Below are 20,667 nucleotides of genomic sequence, written 5' to 3' on the forward strand. Positions count from 1 at the left end.
GGGACATCTCATCACAGTGGGAGAATGTAAACCCATCCTATACACACCCCTATAGTTCCTGTGGGCATAAGTCTCTCTTTCTCTCCCTGCCTCCCTCCCTCCCTCCCTTCCTTCCTTCTTTTCTTTTCTTTTCTTTTCTTTTCTTTTCTTTTCTTTTCTTTTCTTTTCTTTTCTTTTCTTTTCTTTTCTTTTCTTTTCTTTTCTTTCTGTCTTTCTTTCTTTCTTTCTTTCTGTCTGTCTTTCTGTCTTTCTTTCTTTCTGTCTTTCTTTCTTCTTTCTTTCTTTCTTTCTCTTTCTCTCTTTCTCTCTCTCTCTTTCTTTCTTTCTTTCTTTCTTTCTTTCTTTCTTTCTTTCTTTCTTTCTTTCTTTCTTTCTTTCTTTCTCTCTCTCTCACTCTCTCTCTCTCTCCTTCCTTCCTTCTTTCCTTCCTTCCTTCTTTCCTTCCTCCCACCCACCTTCCTTCCCTCCAACCCACCTTCCTTCTCTCCAACCTTCCTTCCTTCCTTCCTTCCTTCCTTCCTTCCTTCCTTCCTTCCTTCCTTCCTTCCTTCCTTCCTTCCTTCCTTCCTTCCTTCGTTCTTTCCTTCCTTTTATCTCTTTTTCTTTCTGTTATATCCTTCCATTCTTACTTTCTTCCTTCTTTCAAGCTACACACTTCAAATCTAAATGCTGAAGTAATGATTTCTGGTATTCTTACACGTACTTTCCTTCTAGTCTTCCATCAATATGTTACCTTGCAAACAGAAAACATGAGTAGATAGATAGATAAAGGTATCTTTTTGTAGTTGTCTCTTTCTATACACATCAACATAAAATATCATATTTATCTCTATATAGAGACACAGAGAGAGAGAGAGAGGAGAGAGAGGGGGAGACAGAGAGAGAGATTCCTACACTAGTGTGATAGCAAGAAGAAAAATATCAGATTATGTAGAAGTCATTACTATTTAATCAGAGTTCACTAAAATACTGAGAAAGTCACCTGGAAAAAGGCACCAGGCAGAGTAATATATAGAAAACTAAAAAAGTTCCTTGGTTAAATATGTGATTCCTTTAGGTCAGATGTGTAGAGTTAAAACAGATTATTGATATATAACAATCCAGTTCCCATTTTACTAAGACTTTCATAACAATTCAAAGGTTACAGAAAATAACTTCATTATTAGTTAGTAGTATTTAAACTTTAACCATTAGAAGTATGCATTGAATTACTATAATTAATCAATAAAATAATGTAATCTAAGATACTTTTTATTTAGAAAGATTATTCTTTGAAAACATACTTGTAAATTGTTTCATCCTTTAGGAGATGAAATTTAGTCATTACCCTTTTATGAATATAGCATAAAAAATATTGTAGCAAGAAACTATAAGATATAGTAACTATTATATAATTTGTTTTTGTCTCCAAAGTCTCTGACCCTTCTCTCCATTCAGATAGTACTTAGCTTCTTAATTTACCCTTCTTTATTTTTTATCATCTCTATTCTTGCCACCTGACATAGAACATATTTTCATATTCTTTATAAATAATGCTGCACAATAAGAACAGTTTTTTGTTTTATTCATGACTAAATCCCAAACCTCAGTGTCTGGTGCATATTAGTTGATCTATTAATATTTGTTGCATTAATGCATAAGCACTGCCCCTTGTAAATCAGGGCACTTCAGAAGGCAGAGAACAAGTCACACTGCTGATATTTTAGTTTTAAAACCCCAGAGATAGTTATAAATTTATATAAATATTAGATCAGTCAAGGCTGGTTTGTCTGAAACTAACTAAAGTTTGCCCGAATATGTATGAGTGTGTTTAGATGGAAAGAGAAAAGAGGGAGATGGGAGAGGAAAATCAGATGGGAAGCAAAGACAGATGCCATCAAGTGCAAACAAGAGAGCCCTCGGATATGTAGTACCTGCATGAAACAGACACTCAGATGCTGGATTGATAAAACAACTATTAGCCACTCTAGCCATTGCACATGAATAAAAAGGTAACCTGCCAAATTCCTAGAAATGTGGCATCCCACAGAATTAGACTAAACTTCTCAGCTTCTAATAGTGATCATTGTAGTCATAACCTAACCTGTCCTTGGAAGTAAACCTACTGAAGGAATTATGTTCATCAATGATCTGATTTACTTGCTTTCAATGACTCAGTACAGAATTTCAGTCAAAATTCATGGATCATTTTAGAAATTTCAAACACAAAGCATCTCATACCATACCTACAAATGCTATAAACGTAACAAATTTATTTTCTTTAGCTGAATTATGTAGTTGCTAAAATACATGACCTGATCTATATCATTCATTATAGCCACTGGCAACATAGTGAGACCTCTTCTGTTAAAAAATTAAAATTAAAAAACAATAAATAATTGCATTTATGTTTATAATTTACAAAGAGCTTTTTGTACAGGTTATCTGTAGTTATATGATTTGGCAGGAATGGTTTTAATTCTGTATTATCACCTCTAAGACCTAGTATCTTTTCAACAAATCTGGATTCTAGTTGGACAGATTCCAGGAAAGTGAACTCAGAGTGTATATCCAATAAAGTTCCAAAATCCTCTGATATTATATTAAAAACATTTCATGTATTTTTTTATGTGTATGGTTTAGATGAGCAATTAGACCAAATGAATGAAAACCTTAAAAGAATCAGAACTCTATACTACCTTCTAATGTAAGGAGCATTAAAATCGGACCTGAAAAATTTTAGGTAAATCCCATTTCTTCATGGTTCAAAGGTACAATGGAAGTGATCTTAGTTTGTAGCCTTAGATGATAATCAAATAGTCAGTTAAATAAGGTGCCATTCATTGCTTGGTCCTATCCAAACCAATTTGTTTTTGCCCCTAAGCTGATTTCATTTCTATCAATAGATTTTCAAAGAAAGCTGGCTTGAAGATCATCTTCATGGATTTTCTAAGTTCTCCAAACTAATAGATACAGTATAAACTATTTCATCAAATTGAAAATTAGAGCATTTGATTACCATGGATTTAATCATGTATCTTCAAGTGATATTGAAGGCAAAAAAAAAAAAAATTCAAATTTAGCCACTTGAATTTTAGACTAATTTTCTAGAAATATTCCAAATTAAGTGACTTTCTATTGTCAGGTGCTCCATACTTTAAATGTATCTGACTCTGGGAGGCAACTCCCAATAGATTGGCTTTTCTCCAATAATTCTTTTTCATATAATTGAACACTTGTATTATGAAAAAGTTATTGGTTATCTCTGGTACTTTTATTTTACATTAATTTACATCTTTTTAAAATACATTTTTAAATGTATTGATTTTAAATACATTTATTTTATATCTTTTTATTTAACATTTCTCTTTTAACTGTTGCTTTACTTTTTGGAATATTTAGTGGATTTTAAAGTATCTAAGTTAATTTAAATCAGATATATGATACTTATATTTTTGTATTCATAAGAATGAAATTGAATGTACTATTTCATACAGTTGCTATTTCTGATATATTTTTTTATTTAACACATTACATAGAGTTAATTATAAATCTCCCCTCCTTTCTGTGGTATTTGGTAGCCTTGGATTCAGCAGCTATGAATTTAAAATTTGGGGATTTTTTGTTACCTTGATAGTTGATGATGGCATACTGACTACTAATCCCTCTTGCCATTCTTATCAATAATCAGGATAAACTCCAAATATTTCCAGCAGTAGATTATCTACAAAAGAGTTTCTATCTTTTGCACAAAATAGACTAATAATACCAGTTTGTAGTGATGAAATCTTTAATAGTTAAACATAGAGGTTGTCATATTAACTATAAAATAGAAATTTTATTTTTTCTTTTTAAAGCATTTAAAGATTTCTGACTCACAGCATTTTTTAAAGCATGTCAGTAGACATTTCAAATCTGACAGACAGCACTGTTTTTAAAAATTACTTTTCAATTTACATTTGATTTTTTCAAAAGGATGTTAGCAAAGGGGTTCAACTAGAAACAATTTGCTAGTATCAAGGTAAGCCTTAAGTAAATATTTTTGTTTAATCTCTGTGTCTGTGCATGATTTATGTACTATATTGTTTTCAAATACCCAATTCTGTTTATTTGTGAATCCATGTAGTTTACTTAACACTTAACAAGTACAGCAGAATCATAGTCACTGCTTCTACCCATAAAAAGGCATGCATTTGGTGGGAGTGCCTCAACAGGACATAATCAATTTATTTCAATACAACTCTTTTAAAAGGTTACTATCACTTATGTTGTGTGACAAAATATTATCAACCTTCAGCTAAGATTTATAGATGCATTTCATTGTCTTTATATTAATTTTTAAAAGAATTCTTCTTTAAGTTGGAAAAAAGAAGTGTCAATATCTGCTAATGTGGCATAAAAGTAGAATATTAAATCATCGTGGCATGACTAAAAGGTGAAGGGTTGTGGGATCAGAATTGTCTTAATAACAAGTGGATTTGGCATGGGAAAAAGTTCCTGCTATGATTCCAAGAAGAGTAACTAAGCATTCTTAAAGATTTTTTTTTCAGTGATGTTTACCAAAATTAATGAATATAATTACTAAAATTCCAAGTGCAAATTACATGGTATAGCAATAAAAGTTTATCAATAGTTTAACTTTATAAATATGCTCTTGGAATTTGAAACTCAATTGTATAAAATAATCCTAGTATGCTTCTAAATAGAATGAAATAAAGTCCACTTTTTATCTTTAATCCTTTTTGGCAATACAACTCTAAATTGTAGCTCTGTCTCACTTTCATTCTGAAAAGATAGATCACATGGTCTTCTATTCACCAAAGATCATGTAAGCCAAACATCTTCAAAGGGTTTTTTAACTGATTTATCCTCAATGCCTAGAACAATGAATGATACCCAATAGAGTTCAATATATGTCAGTTAAATAGATGAATTGTAATAATCAGGATATATATTTTAGACTCATATATTATGTAATATCTGCTTGGAAAAATCAACTCAGTTTCCAATAAATTTCTTTTTATATAAGCACACTTGCCCCAAATCTTTTTCCTCTTATTATTTTTACATTTCTTTTAAATGAAGGCATAACATAATTAAAAAAAAATCTGGTTTTAGTAATTCTAGTTTTATTATTGGATCAAAATGGTCTTTGAAAATATTTTTATAATCCTGACAATTTCTTTTAAATAATCTAGAATAAAAGAATAACTTAAATAACTACAATATCTCACATTCTTTATCATGATCACATGAGAAAATAAATGTGTTTATTTTCTTATACACACATTAATTCAAACCCAATTTTACTTTTATAAAACTGAGTGCTGAGAATATAAGTACCCACTTTTTCATAGACTTTTTCACATCTTAATCAGCTGGTTAGAAAAGATGGCTCAGAACTCTGCCTCCGCCTTCTGAGTGGGGTCTTGTCAGGGCACAGAGAAAAGCTGGGCCTCACAAGGTGGAAATTGTCAAGAAAATGAATGATAAGAATGTAAAGTGAAAAATGCCAAAGAGAAGTGCTAAGATTCTAGGGCAAAGGGAAGTTAGGAGGACAAGATGGAAGGATTAGAGAGGCCTAGCAGACATGGAGGATCTCAAGAGTCAAGAAAAAGAAGCATTAAAAATTAGAGAGGATATACTTTGGAGGCATAAGCAGGTTCTCAAGGTGAAAAGAAAGGGAACACAAACGAATGTGCTGCATCTCAATCCAGGCAAGAGATGACAAAAACCTAGATGTAAGTACTGTTTACCTTCTCATCAAGAGAAAAACTATTGGGAAACAGTAGAGAAAGTTCCAAAATGCTTTGCCATTCTAGGTGCAAATGTTCTAAAGACTCTTAACCATTTGAATACTGAGGAAAGGGTTATTCCTTATCAGCAGTTGTGCTTTCCAAACCACAATTCTTACTCAAGGATCTAGGCTCAGTTCCAGTTGACCTTCATTACTACAAGGCGCAACTGTAAATTTTCTTCTCGTTTTCTGGTAATTTTTAAAGAAGTCCTTTGGTCTCTTATACCTGAGTTTGCCATAGGCTTAATCTGTTTAAGATTAAAATTCCTATTAGTGCCTCTTTTCCATGAAGGAGAAGCTTGAAATATCAGGTTGAGCCAGTGTGCCACGTGAGCTTTTAGTATTTTCATAGCAAGTCTATAAAAGATGCAACAGGACAGGCAGGATATTAAATGGCAGGAAATAAATTAGGAGAAGGCTAGTTTCAGGGTCAGATCCACAAAGCTAAAAATTGTGGTTCCTTTGCTTTCTAACCTGGAAGATTAGGGCAAACTGCTTAATCTTATTTTTTGGCACTTGCAAAGTTAGACAAGTAATACTAATCTTAAATGGCTATGTGAGGATTTGTTGAAATGCTATATATTCATATATTAGGTAAAATAATGTATCATATTTATAGCACATATCTCTGTGATCAGTACATTACAAATGTTCAGTAAATGTGATTTCTCTTACTGTCCTCTCCTAGGAAACTCAAATAAGAAATAGAAAAGGTAATTTCTAAAGGTTTTTCGCTTCTAGGCTTTTGCATACACTGTTTCCCTTTTTCCGTATGATTGGCTTCTTCTCTTTCTTCTGGTCTCAGCTTAGTCATTATTTAAAGAAATCTTTAGTCATTACTTAAAGAAACCTTAAAGAAATCTTTCTTTTATGCTGAACTTTATGTTCTTTGTCTGGGTTCTGGAAGTGTCTGTGTTTCATTAAACTGCCCTGTAATAACTTGTTTTCTTTCCTGAATGATACGTTAGACTATAAGTTCCTTGAGAGCAGCAATTGTCTCTGACACCACTGCTTCCTTAATGTCTAACATAGTGACAAGCTCCATGTAAATACCAAACATGTTCACTGACCTACTGACTGATAGAACAAAGCTATCTTAGAAAACAAATGGTAAAAATAATCCCATTATGTCATCAGATATGATAAGCTCATATCTATAGTGCATAACTGTTTTACGAGTTACGTGATAGCCTATGGTTTTAATAGCAACTACAATATATGACATATTTGGACTATTGTCAGGTACTTCTAACTCTATAAGTAGAGACATTCATTAAGGAGAGACACTACTTAATGTCTGTACTTATTGGAACCAGTAGAAGTAAGCCATACAGGTGTACTTCTGATAAATTGAGTTTTAATTGAAATTATAATGGTTCCCCAACCAAATCACTAGAGGACTTTAAAAATATCAATGAGAGGAAAAGCAAGTTGTCATTTAATTTAACTACCTGGTTCTTAGACACAGATTGAGTTGGCCCTAATTGGCCCTTTTGCCCTAATGTTATTACCATTTAATTACAAATAACCTCAGATATCGGTTGACCTAATACTTCACACCTGGATTTAAATGCAAATTATCATGCTTATTTATTTAATTTTTATTTTTACTAGGAATCTTTGCACCAGAATAGCATGATATGCAGCTATATTTGTTCTTAAACAGCTTACTTAAATAATACTTAATTTTACTTTTGCCATTATTTATCTCTGTCTCTCATCCCTGGGCTGCTGCTGTTAAAATTAATTTGCATTTCAGACTTTGGGATTTTATATTGCTATTAGAGTTGTGAAATGTTTTTACTCAGCACAACTAAGAACTGATGTTTTACCTCCCACTAATGGACCTTTAATTAGGCACTGTAATGAACCATTCTGTCATTCCTTCATTTATACGGAGAAGATTTTGTACATGCAAGATACAATTTTGACAGAACACCAGGTTCACTGAACCTTGCTGACTCACATCTAATATATCCTAAATTTATTACGCTTTTGTCAGCTGTTGAATTTGTCATTTTAATGACAATGTCCATAGGCTTATTATGGCTGCCAAAAAACGGCATCACCATATTACAAGAATGTTTGTTGACATCTTGATCAACAACTCCTGGGGTCCAATTCTGACTATAATATTACTGCTTCGGGACCTTGAGCAAGTTATTTAACCTCTGTCTAAGGATTAATTGGTTAATTTTAATAAGTGCTTTGCAGGAAAAGGTGGGAAGTGCTCTGACTACTAATAGTGATGATAAAATTATAATGCAGCCAGCCCTTTATAAAGCATCGGGGCTACCTCAGACTGTGATTCTATTAAGTTGCCAATTAAAATATAAGCTAACTAAATATACTCTTTGGAAGAATCCAAATTGCTCTAAAAATTATGGTCACATAGTATTTTTTTAACTTAGTTCAAAAAGAATTAAGAATGCTGATGATTCAATTTAAGAAAAAAATAAAAACTAAAAGCAAGAAAGGAAAGAAAAACAACCAAAGACTGGTATTCTTTGATGATGCACCAATTGGGAACCAAAAGATAGAAGGAGCAAACACTAGCTCTAGATTAACCACATATAGATATTCGGTTGTTGAACACTGATGAAATGTAGTTTTTATACATTAAATTGATTGCCCATTTGTTAATGTTTCTTCAAACCACTTTTGTGTTTTTCATTTATATATTTGTACAATTGTTATTTGTTCATTTGTTCATTTGACAAGTGCTGCTGTTGGGTGTAATCTCAAGGAGGTCCCAGATAAGTAGGAGGAATGTTAATAATTAATAAAAATACTAAGTAAAAGTGATCAACCCAAGTGCTCATCAATACATAAGTGGATTAATAAAATGTGGTATATGAATACCATGGAGTACTACTCAGCCATAAAAAATGGAGAACTAACACCTTTTGTAAAAACCTGGATGGACTGGAGACCATTCTTCTAAGTGAAATATAAGAATGGAAAGACAATCATCACATACACTCATTCTTAAACTGGAACTAATTTATGAATACTTATATGCAAATATAGAAGCATCAAATGGATGGGAGTGGGGATGAGGGATTGGGTAAATTCATACCCAATGGGTACAATGTACACTATTTGGGTGAGGGATATACTTGTAACATTGACTCAAACTGTACAAAAGCAATACATGTAACCAAAACATTTGTACATTGTAATATTCTGATAAAAAAAAGTGATCAGGACCAGAAGAAAAGCATAGAGACAGTAACTTGGAAATTCAGAGTAGAGAGAGGTTAATTCAAACTAATTAGAGGATTTGAACAATTTTAAAAAGGAAATTGTGTTTAAGTTCAACATAGTCCCAATGCCAGGGACTTAGCATTTATATGTGGGGCAGGGTGGATCAGTGTGGTTTTCATAGAATAAAGGAGAAGCTTCAAAGTTAGGATGGATAGTAATGAAAGCCTTCATTATGTGGATGGTAGTTAGTGTTGTCCCTCATTTGCATGGAAATCATTTGGGGTTTTGAGAATAGTGGAGCAGAAAAACAAAACAAAACATGAGTTAGTAGATGAAAGTTGTGCTGGGATTCTCTGCTATGTTGAGATCAGGGAGATGAGAGCAACAAGAACGTGAGCAATGTGTAAGCAGGGAGACAAGAATGTAACTAGATTGTATTTTCATATAAACTGCTGGTCTTTGGTGTACATGATTCAAGAGATAAGTTGGACAAGCAATGTGAAAAGGGACATTGGCTTAGGGTAGTGGCATCTATCCATGTCAAGAAGAAACTAACTGAATATGAGAAGAAGAACACTTGAGAAAGAAAACATCAAATCAAATCTGTTCTCTTGCTACAGCAGAAGAGACTCCACTATCACATCAGATATTTAGTATTATGCTTAATTCTCAAAAAATTCCATGTCTATAGCTTGGTTCTATGCTGTGATGACCAGAGACCTAAGTCACTCTCTGTGAAATCCTCGATGACATTAAGTGATCCAAGAACCAAAATGTTAAGTAACTTTTGAGGGTGTGAACTCTGAAGCTAGAGTCCCTGGTGTGTAAATCTTGCTTTTCACAATTACTAAAGGGTTGATATTCAGAAGGTTATTCATGCCTCCTTAGCATCATCTTCTAAAATGAGAATGAAAATAATACTGAGTTCATTGGTAGGATTAAATGATTAATAAGGCACTACAAAAAAACATTAATTACTTATAAGAATCCTTTGGAAGTAGAAAGAGCTCAAAAAAATGATTCAGATGGAAAGAAATTTTTAATTTGGATAAAATGTACAACTATAACTGCTATTTGAGAATAGATACTAAATGCAAAAAGAGAGAGAGACCATTTACTAATAAACTAAACAAGAGATGCTGGTGGCTTGGATGGGGATAGCAAGAATGAAAGTGGCAAGAGGTATTCAGACTCTGAGTATATTTTAAAGGTAAAACTCACAGAAAGACAAGATGTGAAACAAAGAGGAATCAAGAACTATTTCAAAATTGTTTGGTCCAAGCAATGAGTAAGTTTCTTTTGAAAGAGATAGGAAAGACTAAAGTACAGATTGAGCATTCCTAAACAGAAAATCCAAAATCTGAAATGCTCCAAATCCAAAACTTTTGAGCACCAAGATGATAACACAAGTGGAAAAATCCATAGCTGACATCATGTGCTGGGGCACAAAATTATTAAAAAAAAAAATATGGGCCAGGCGCGGTGGCTCACGCCTGTAATCCTAGCTCTTGGGAGGCCGAGGCGGGCAGATTGCTCAAGGTCAGGAGTTCAAAACCAGCCTGAGCAAGAGCGAGAGCCTGTCTCTACTATAAATAGAAAAGAAATTAATTGGCCAACTGATATATATATATATATAAATAAATTAGCCAGGCATGGTGGCTCATGCCTGTAGTCCCAGCTACTCGGGAGGCTGAGGCAGAAGGATCGCTCGAGCCCAGGAGTTTGAGGTTGCTGTGAGCTAGGCTGACGCCATGGCACTCACTCTAGCCTGGACAACAAAGCAAGACTCTGTCTCAAAAAAAAAAAAAAAAAAAAATGTTCAAAATTACCTTCAGACTTTGCATATAAGATGTAAATGAAACATAAATATTTGATGTCTAGACTTGGGTCCCACCCCCAAGATATCTCATTATACAGATGCAAATATTCCAAAACCCCAAATCTGGAATACTTCTGGTCTCAAGTATTTCAGATAAGGGATACTCAACCTGTAAAAGAATGTTGGCATGAGAATAGTAGTTTAATTTAAAACTAAGTCAAGCTGTCAAGCTGACAATTAAATATAAAAATATGGAATTCAGGAGAAATGTTCAGCTAGAGAAGTAAATTTGGAAACATTAGTATTTGGGTGATATTTTTAAAAACACGCATTTGGGTGAAATTATGCAGTAGGTCTCAACCTTGGTCATAAATGTGAAATACCTGGAATGTTTTAGGTCAAAAGGATACCTCAATGCAGGCTAGTAAAATCAAAATCTTTGTAGATTATGTTTGGGAAGCTCTGTAGTTTATAAAAGAGCTATTGAGGTCATTCTAATGTGCAAGTTGTACAGGAATCGTAGACTTAAAAAGTAAATGTTATAGAAAAGAGATATGAGGACAAAGTTGTCAATAACTCTAATGTTTAAAATTGGAGAATAGAATTTTATCTCCAAGGAGAAAACCAGTAAAGTGAAAATGAAAACAAGAGAGAGGTGAAGCAAACAAAACAAGTGAACAAACAAAACAAATAAAACAAGAGCACATAAAACAAGTGAAGCAAGTGTTTCAAGAATGAAGGAATGAATGCTTAACTGCTGATGGTAGATGTAAAATAAGAATTGAGAATTGATCATAAGATATGGCAACATGGAGGACACTAAACAAAATCAATCAATTTGACTTTCATAAAAGATGTTTCAGAAGAACAATGAAGATAAAACTGAACAGAGGTGAGGTCCATGGAAAAATAGAAATAGAGGAATTGTAGAGAATGACAACACTTTAAAGAAATACTACTGTTAAAAAGAGAGAGAGAGAGAATAGGAAAATGAGGTGATAATTAGGAAGAAATGTGGACACAAGGGGAGATTTTTCCAGAAAGCACTTGGTAGAGAGGAGAATATTGATGAGGTAGGAGAAAAAGGGCACAACTGCTGGAGATGTGTCCGTGAGTGGCTGAGAGGGATCAGCGCTTCTGGATAGTGTAGGATTAGAGGGAGCATGGGATTCCTAGCAATAAGAAGCAAGAAAAGGAGATGGGTGCAGCATACAGAAGCTTGGGGGATGTGCTAGTGGGAGTTTGTTGCTCGCTTTGGGTGGTTTCTGTTCATATCAATGAAATAGACAGCAAGTTCTCCAGCAGAGTGTAACATTGAGGAGCAGTTATGAGAGGTTTGAGGAGAAAGGAGGTGTGACACAGGCATCCAGGAGAGGAGGAGACTCATGGATTAGTGAAATACAGTAGGAGCAGTAGTGAGTGCCTATTTGAGATAAGTGATAAAATTTCAATGAGACCAGCTGGTGTGATTGTCTGTTTTTCTTCAGCTGCATTCACCTCTGAGATGCCGATTCAGGAGACAGAGAGAATTACATTTAACTACCGTGTTTCCCCGAAAATAAGACCTACCCATAAATAAGCCCTAGTAGGACTTCTAAGCATTTGTGCAATATAAGCCCTAGCCCGAAAATAAGACCTAGTGATGGGCGTGGCTACGCAGCAGCGTATCTGCACAACCCTTGCGTTTCATAGTGAAGTGGAAGAAGATGAGCAGCTGCACCTTCTCATCTGCCCCATGAGAGCTCTATTGCTTGACATGAGAGATTGGGGAAAATGGTTCTAAAGGAATAGAGTCGCAAGAAATTCAGGATGGAATTCGGAATTTTGGAGAGTTATGATGATATTCCAGAAGAAGATGACTTAACTATATCTGAATAAATGTAGATCATTGTACCATACTTCAAATAAAAAACACATCCCCTGAAAATAAGCCCTAGGGCAGGCATCCTCAAACTATGGCCCAGGGGCCACATGCGGCCCACGGGGTATTTTGGCCCGGCTACCTGTCCTGCTTAGCAGCCCACTCGTCTGGGGCCCACAGTGTGCATGTGTAGAATGTGCGCTTTCCAAGGGCCCTCCAATGGTCTGAGGAACAGTGAACTGACCCCTGTTTAAAAAGTTTGAGGACCAGCCGGGCGCGGTGGCTCACGCCTGTAATCCTAGCACTCTGGGAGGCCGAGGCGGGCGGATTGCTCGAGGTCAGGAGTTCGAAACCAGCCTGAGCGAGAGCAAGACCCCTGTCTCTACTATAAATAGAAATTAATTGGCCAACTAATATATATATATATATATATATATATAGAAAAAATTAGCCGGGCATGGTGGCACATGCCTATAGTCCCAGCTACTCGGGAGGCTGAGGCAGGAAGATTGCTTGAGCCCAGGAATTTGAGGTTGCTGTGAGCTAGGCTGACGCCAGGGCACTCACTCTAGCCTGGGCAACAAAGTGAGACTCTGTCTCAAAAAAAAAAAAAAAAAGTTTGAGGACCCCTGCCCTAGGGTGTCTTCTTGAGGAAAGATAAATATAAGACCCTGTCTTATTTTCTGGGAAACACGGTATGATTCTAGTTTGCCAGGAAGGTATGATAGAGAGAGAGAGAGCAAGGAGGTTGAGCATGCACATATGGGAATAATTGTAACAACGGACCATGGAATCTAAGCTGTGGGAGAAAGAAGGTAAAATCTTTAAAATAAGAGTAGGATGAGGAAGGGAAATAATTGTTGGAGCTGGGGTGACAGAGACACTGAACCTGAAAAATAGGGGTTGGCTGAAATTGAGATAATAGAGGGAGTGCAGATATAGGTTATGAGAAAACTATTTAATGTAAACATCAAGCATGCTGCCAAACTGGCTCCTGTCTGTTGTGCCGACTTACAGTACTGACATCTGTCCCCCGTGTAGTCAGCCTGGCAGTGGCAGTGAGGCTGGTTCCCAGCAGTCACAATGCAGGTCCCTCCATTTTGACAAAAGTCCTCACAGACTGTCTTGCCACAGTTCGGCCCGGTGAACCCCAGTGCACAGGTGCAGGTGGGTCTTCCTATTGGAAAAAACAGGTAATAAAATGCAAATTATTCGACTAAAATAATTCCATTTCTATGGAATCCTCTTTGGATAAGAATTGTGAAGCCAGTTTCTGGTAAAGGTCTGTCCATGATTTATTCTGTGATTTGGGACAGTATCACGATCTCTTTGGGTTTCAGGTTTTCCATGGATAGCAAGCCTAGGTTAGAAGATATCTAAGGTTCAATTAGGTCAAATTTTATGAATAAATTATACTTGCACACATGTATGCTTAAAGTGCTTATATCAGTCTTTGTTTTTTTTTTTTTTTTTTGAGACAGAGTCTCGCTTTGTTGTCCAGGCTAGAGTGAGTGCCGTGGCGTCAGCCTAGCTCACAGCAACCTCTAACTCCTGGGCTCGAGTGATCCTTCTGCCTCAGCCTCCCAAGTAGCTGGGACTACAGGCATGCGCCACCATGCCCGGCTAATTTTTTATATATATATATCAGTTGGCCAATTGATTTCTTTCTATTTATAGTAGAGACGGGGTCTCGCTCTTGCTCAGGCTGGTTTTGAACTCCTGACCTTGAGCGATCCGCCCGCCTCGGCCTCCCAAGAGCTAGGATTACAGGCGTGAGCCACAGCGCCCGGCCTATTCTTTGTATTTTTTTTCATGTTCATTTTGCTTTACCAATTTTTTTCGCTCTACTCATATGTGCTAATACAGATTGTATTTCCATCAGAACATAAAATATAGGGAATCTTATCTCTGGTTTCAATCATTACCTATCAAACAGCTACTGAATCTACATAAAGCATTAGCCTATATATATTATAAGTAAATTTTTTAATAAATTTAAAGTAGGCATGCCATGTATATGATTAGATTTATTAACATTAGCTATTTTATTTGATTTAAGTACATATACTGTGTTTAGTACATAAGCACCTACTAAGTCTTATTTTGTCTAATTTTGATATTTTAATCATAAGGGACTACTACTTGTTGTCTTGTAAATAATAAGATGACTCAGAAGTTTGATGTAAGCGGCACATAATGGCAAATCTGACAGATCATCTTTGAATATTTTTCTTTATTTGTTCTGTGGGAACTAACAACAGAGAGAAATGGGAGCAATTCTTTAAGGCACTTTGAACATAACACAGTTAACTGTTGAATTAGGAATAAGTCTCTCTAACTGCCCAGGCTGTCAAAGGACTGAGAAGAAAATGAAGTTTATAACTATCTATGAAGGAAAGAAGAAGAGAAAAGAAAAACAAAAAAACTAATGGATATAATATAAATGGGAAAATAATGAGTTTTAAAGTTCACAAAAATATAAGGAAACAACACGAAAGAGAATAAAAAAGAAATTCAGTTATAGATTGCAATAACTAGGATTCAAATAATGTAACTCAGTTGACTAGCAATAGCAAATATCCATACCACCTCCTCTCTCATCTTTGTAGAGAAGAAAGTTTAATTAAAATGGTTAGAGAAATGCATGGATGTAAATCTTACTAAGATGAAGTGAGAAAATGATATATATTTTTTCTATTACCATGGATCCTCCATTGAAAGACAATTCTATATTTTTTGAGAAGCATTCTTAAATGAATATAATACTTTCAAATAAAATCCACCTATATTTCCAAGAGAATGGATAAATTGAGGCTTCACAATTTATTTAATAATTATACTTTGAAAGAACACCATATACTCAAAAATGCTAGAAACTTTTGCTCTAAGTGAACAAAGCAACATATATTTTTATGGTGAGTAACATTGTTTTGAAACTTATCATTTATAAATGTTATTAGTTTGGTGGTAGATAAATGCCTATGAATAACCTGAGAAACCATGTAAATTTTACATATATTAAAAGCTGAGTAACCTCATATTTCTTGTTGCCAGAAAATGCTTATTACCTTTTAGCTAGATATTTTCCTTACAATGGCAATGAATTTTTCTAGTTGTTGACCTAAAAACAAAATGACTTCAGTGGCACATTAATAGGTGAAAAATAAAGACATAAACAGGAGAACCAATAATAGTAGTAGATAAAGAGTTTGATAATTTGGGGAACACAGTTACTGAAGAAAACACAAGCCCAGAACAGAACTAATTCTTCTTCTTCAGTTAGAGCACATAAATGACTTACAGAGAAGTAGAACAAGTACACAATACAAATTAACATGAAATGAATAGTGCACAAAGTACAGAAGAAATCAAAGTGCATTAGAACAATTAGAAAAAGTGCCACACAGAGTTAGAATGTAAGCACTGTAGATTTCTGCTTTTCTAAATTACTTTAGACTTTTACTTGTCTCTTTTTATAAATTAGAATTAAAAAAAACAAAATGATAGGAGTTTGAAATAAGCAAATACTACCTATTGAAGTACTTGAAAATTACTCTATCTTAGTCACTCAGAGAAATGACAGTGTTTTTAGTACTTTTGTCTCATTTACAGCTGTTTTGAAACTAGACCAAAGTGACCAGGTTGTCCCCAGCTAGCATGTGCCTTAGATCATTCAGATTCCAGCTGAATTATTTTCTAAAGCTCTTCCTTTGAAGAGAAGATTTCTTTTTGACAAGTAGAAATCTTCACATTCAGGGGAATATTATCTAACTGAAACTGTATGGTGATATTGCAGATCTTTTGTTTGCTGATGGGAAATGAACCATCTGCTGCAGAATTGTATAATGGGCTCCATCTAATATTTGCCAGAATCTCTCTGGGGGCATCCTAACAAGTTGCATTGGATTCATTTATTAAGATTTTTTAGGTGAAGAAATAGCCCTGCTATGATCATTATGGTATAGATTTATGGCAGTGATGCATACAGGAAGCTGGGGAGTTGACAGTCTACAAGGGTAGACTAATCTGAAAGAGCATCAATTAAGCTGAGGAAGGTGGGGGAGGAACTGTTTCCTGGCTCTAAATCAGTCTAGTTTCTACAACATCCTTAGCTGAGACATTAAGAGTGTAGGTTTTCAGACTGTCTGGATTCATAGTCTACCTGTGTTAATTGCTGGTTGCAGGACCATGGACAAATATCATTTCTGTGTTTATTTCCTTATATACAAAAGAGATAATGATAGTACCTACCTCATAAAGTCATTGTGTAAAATCATGTAGAATAAGTAAGATAATACATGGCAAAGCATTTCTAACTTTATCAGACACACAGAAAGCACACAGTTACCTTTGAGCTCTGATTATTATTATTGTTATTATTACTGAATGAGATTCATCAGTTTTAGGTGTTACCTATTCAGTGATTGCCTCTACAAAGGCAATGTAACAATTTAAGCAAAGCATTCTTTAATTTTTATTAAATCACATGTTTTATCTCCATTATTTATTTAAGGTGAAATTAAATTTGAATTTATTTTTATGGTAATTATGGGGTAGAACTGAAATTCTCCACCAATTTTACCCTCAAACACTAACATTTTCTTAAACTTTGAAGGATGGATCTTTTTTCTCTCTTTAGCTTGTAAAAATTCTTAAGCCTACCTTTTAAAAGGAAAGAACACACACAACAACTAACAAAACAAAAAGCAGACCTAGTATTCGCCAAGTCCACTTATTTGTGTTTCAAATGCTGGTACATCCTTGAGCTTCTTCAAAAGATAATCACATTCACTACTTCCAATTCTAACAATATAGGACAAAGTAAAATATTAAATCATGAAGTTACATTTTAACCCTTCACTGGGGGTATAGTTTTTAGTTTTTTTCATTTACAAAATAATGTACATTAATATATTATTTATCTTTGTTCTTTCAGAAGAGAGGCCAGATCCCTTAACATTAATATATTGCTCAGATGAATTGATTTCTATTCTCTGGTGGTAAGAAAGGTTTAAGACAAAAGTTGTTAATGTGTGGTGCTTCCTTTACAGTACATTTATGTACTCTTTCAAAGCTTACCTCTAACCTCTTCTAAATCCTGTGATTTCTTCTCAATCACCATCCTCTTATTTTCTTCATAATTGTACAATGCTTACTAACATCTATACTTGGAAGATCTATCTCTAATTGGCTTCTAAGACATTAACACTGTTGATTTCATTTTCTTTTTTGGAATGGCTTTCTTAGGATTGCCTTTATGTTTTCTCTTTTGGTCTCTCAACAGTATTCTTCCAAATTTCTTTCTGGTGATATAATCCAATTTAATAGCTTCAGTAATTATCTCTCTATCTGAATATCTCCATACCAATTTTCTAACTCTTGGCTCATTCTCCTTCCTAAACTTCAGATCTTCATATTTACTCCATTATGTATGTTTCCATGGGGGCATTTCAGTAAGTTCATCAACTCCTCCCACCCCCTAAGAGAGAAAATTCATCTTTTAACTTTGCCCTTGGTACCATACATGTTTCACTAGACTGCCACTGCCCCAGTGCTAGGTCTATTCCATATTCAAATTGCACCCTGTACATTAGTTAAGAAGATGCCTTGCTAGATGTATGCTTGGATGATTAATTAATTTTATGTGTCAACTTGACTGAGCTAAGGGATGCCCAGATAGCTGGTAAAACATTATTTCTGGGTGTGTCTGTGAGGCTGTTTTTGGAAGAGATTGGCATTGTAATCAGTAGACTGAATAAAGATCTGTCCTCCATAAGTGAGTGGGCATCATCCAACCCATTGAAGGCCCAAACAGAACACAAAGGTGGAGGAAAGATTAATTATCTTTCTTGAACCAGAACATCCATTTTCTCCTGCCCTTAGAGTTCCTGGTTCTTGACCCTCCAGATTCTGAGGCTTAAATCAGAATTCTCTCCCCTCCCTGTCACTTTATTGCTCAGGTTTTTGGCTTCCAACCAGAAGTTACATCACTTGAGTCACTAGTTCTCAGACCTTTGGACTTGGCCTGAATTACCTGACTGCCTTTCCTAGTACTTATCTTACAGACAGCATACTGAGGGACTTCTCAGACTCTATAAGCACATGTGCCAATGCCCATAATAAACTTATAATGAATCTCTCTCTCTCTACATATATAATATAGTTAGATAGATATCTTCCCCCCCCCGGATGTTTCTAATATATATGCATACAATAAATGGAGGTTATTTAATTCCATTTATTTATATTATTTCTTATTTCTATTCATAGTTAACAGAAATTGGTGGCACATATCTTCTGAAGTGTTACAACAAATATTCATACAACAAATAATAATAATAACTGTAATAACTATTGCAATTGTAATAAACTATTACAACTGACCTGTATGACCAATAATAGCTAATGTCAGATATGGTAAAGATATAACTAAATCACTAATAATCTATAATCAATAATAAATATTATCAATGAATATACTTTGACACAAACATTGCATTGTTTATAAGAAAAATGGAAATGTCTTGGAATCTCATAGAATTCTTTTAATTTCACTTATATTACATGCCCCTTACATACCAAAATCAGCCTCAGTACAAATGGCTGACTCTAAAAGATTTCATAATCAATATTTAAAGGAACTAAATAAATTTGATGTAGTGGTTAAATAATTTGTTTTGGTATTAGGCATGCCTGGGAATAAAATCTTATTTAATATTTACATTGTGTGGCTTTAGAAAGCTTTAGATTTCCCCTTTGCATCTCAGTCTGTGAATGGTGATAGCTACACCTGCCATGTGCAGGTAAAATGCATGTTGCAATGCCTGCCACATAGCAAATACTCAGTAACTAGTAGGGTTACCATTTGTAGTATTATTTGTATATTATTGCCATTATTATTAATAAGTTATCAATGCTTAGGGTATTCTTTAAACATGACTGAGTATACACCTTTGCTAGGAAGCTTCATATGGAATTCTGATGGTCATTTTATTTTCCATATTTATTCTTTTGGACATAACATGCTAATAGCCAATCCTTATATATCAGTTCAAAATAATATATTTTTATATACATAACAACAATAGAACCTTTTCTATTATACAGATAAGTAATTAAATGGGTATCAATCATAATGATTTATCATTAGTCACTGTTAAATGAGCATTAAATTCATATGATTTTGTTTACACTTTATTTCTAGATAAATGGACTATTTAACTACATGTCACCTTTAGTTATATAGTCATAGTCAGCTATTTGTCTGATATGAGCAGGTACTGCTGATTTTCAGTGGTATTAGGAAATTCCAAAGTATTGACTTTGGAATAATGTAGGTTCTCAGATTTAGTTCTATTACTTAACCACTATAGTTCACATCTGAAAAATACCATAATGTATAAAGCAATAAAAATTAAGTAATATATCTAAGGAATTTACAAGAGTTCTTGCTATATTATTTTATTTCATTTTGGAGACAAGGTCTCCCTCTGTCACCCAGGGCTGGAGTGCAGGGGCACAATCACAGATCACTGTAACCTCCAATTCCTGGGCTCAAGCAATCTTCCCACCTCAACCTCCCAACTAGCTAGGACTTTATTAAGCATTCAAAATATAGCAATTGCTATATTAAAATAACAATAGTTATGTTTATAAAATTTCTAAAATATTCTGCTATGTCCAATATAGAAATCACTACCTATTTGCCAATAATTTCAGAGCAAAATTTGTTGAGCAGTTATTTGTCAAGTAATACATCAATATTGATGCTCATATTCTCAAAAGAAATATATTTTCACTTGGATATTATAAAGGTATATTATGTTGGCATTTTTTAATAATGCTGTAATTCTGGTGATCTGTCTATAACAGCAAGATTTATTTGATTAACTTTTTAAGCTGATTATAAAAATGCTGCTCATTAAGATTTAATCTATATGGAATGACAGAGTAGGCAAAGTAAATTCTCTTATCAATATTGGGCAAGTATATTATGACTTGCTT

The 20,667-nt window shown here is 34.3% G+C and overlaps 1 protein-coding gene across 2 annotated transcripts in view; it reads right to left on the reverse strand.

The window, feature by feature from the left end:
- LRP1B (LDL receptor related protein 1B) overlaps nt 1–20,667 on the reverse strand; it is a 1,745,675-nt gene that overhangs the window by 51,896 nt on the left and 1,673,112 nt on the right. For both annotated transcript variants that reach the window (XM_020288518.2, XM_076005497.1), the window contains exon 84: nt 13,679–13,840. In XM_020288518.2, coding sequence (XP_020144107.2) covers nt 13,679–13,840 — 162 coding nt within the window. The remainder of the gene's footprint in view (nt 1–13,678; nt 13,841–20,667) is intronic.

Source organism: Microcebus murinus, chromosome 8 (genome assembly GCF_040939455.1).
Source record: "Microcebus murinus isolate Inina chromosome 8, M.murinus_Inina_mat1.0, whole genome shotgun sequence".
NCBI classification, from domain to species: Eukaryota; Metazoa; Chordata; class Mammalia; order Primates; family Cheirogaleidae; genus Microcebus; species Microcebus murinus.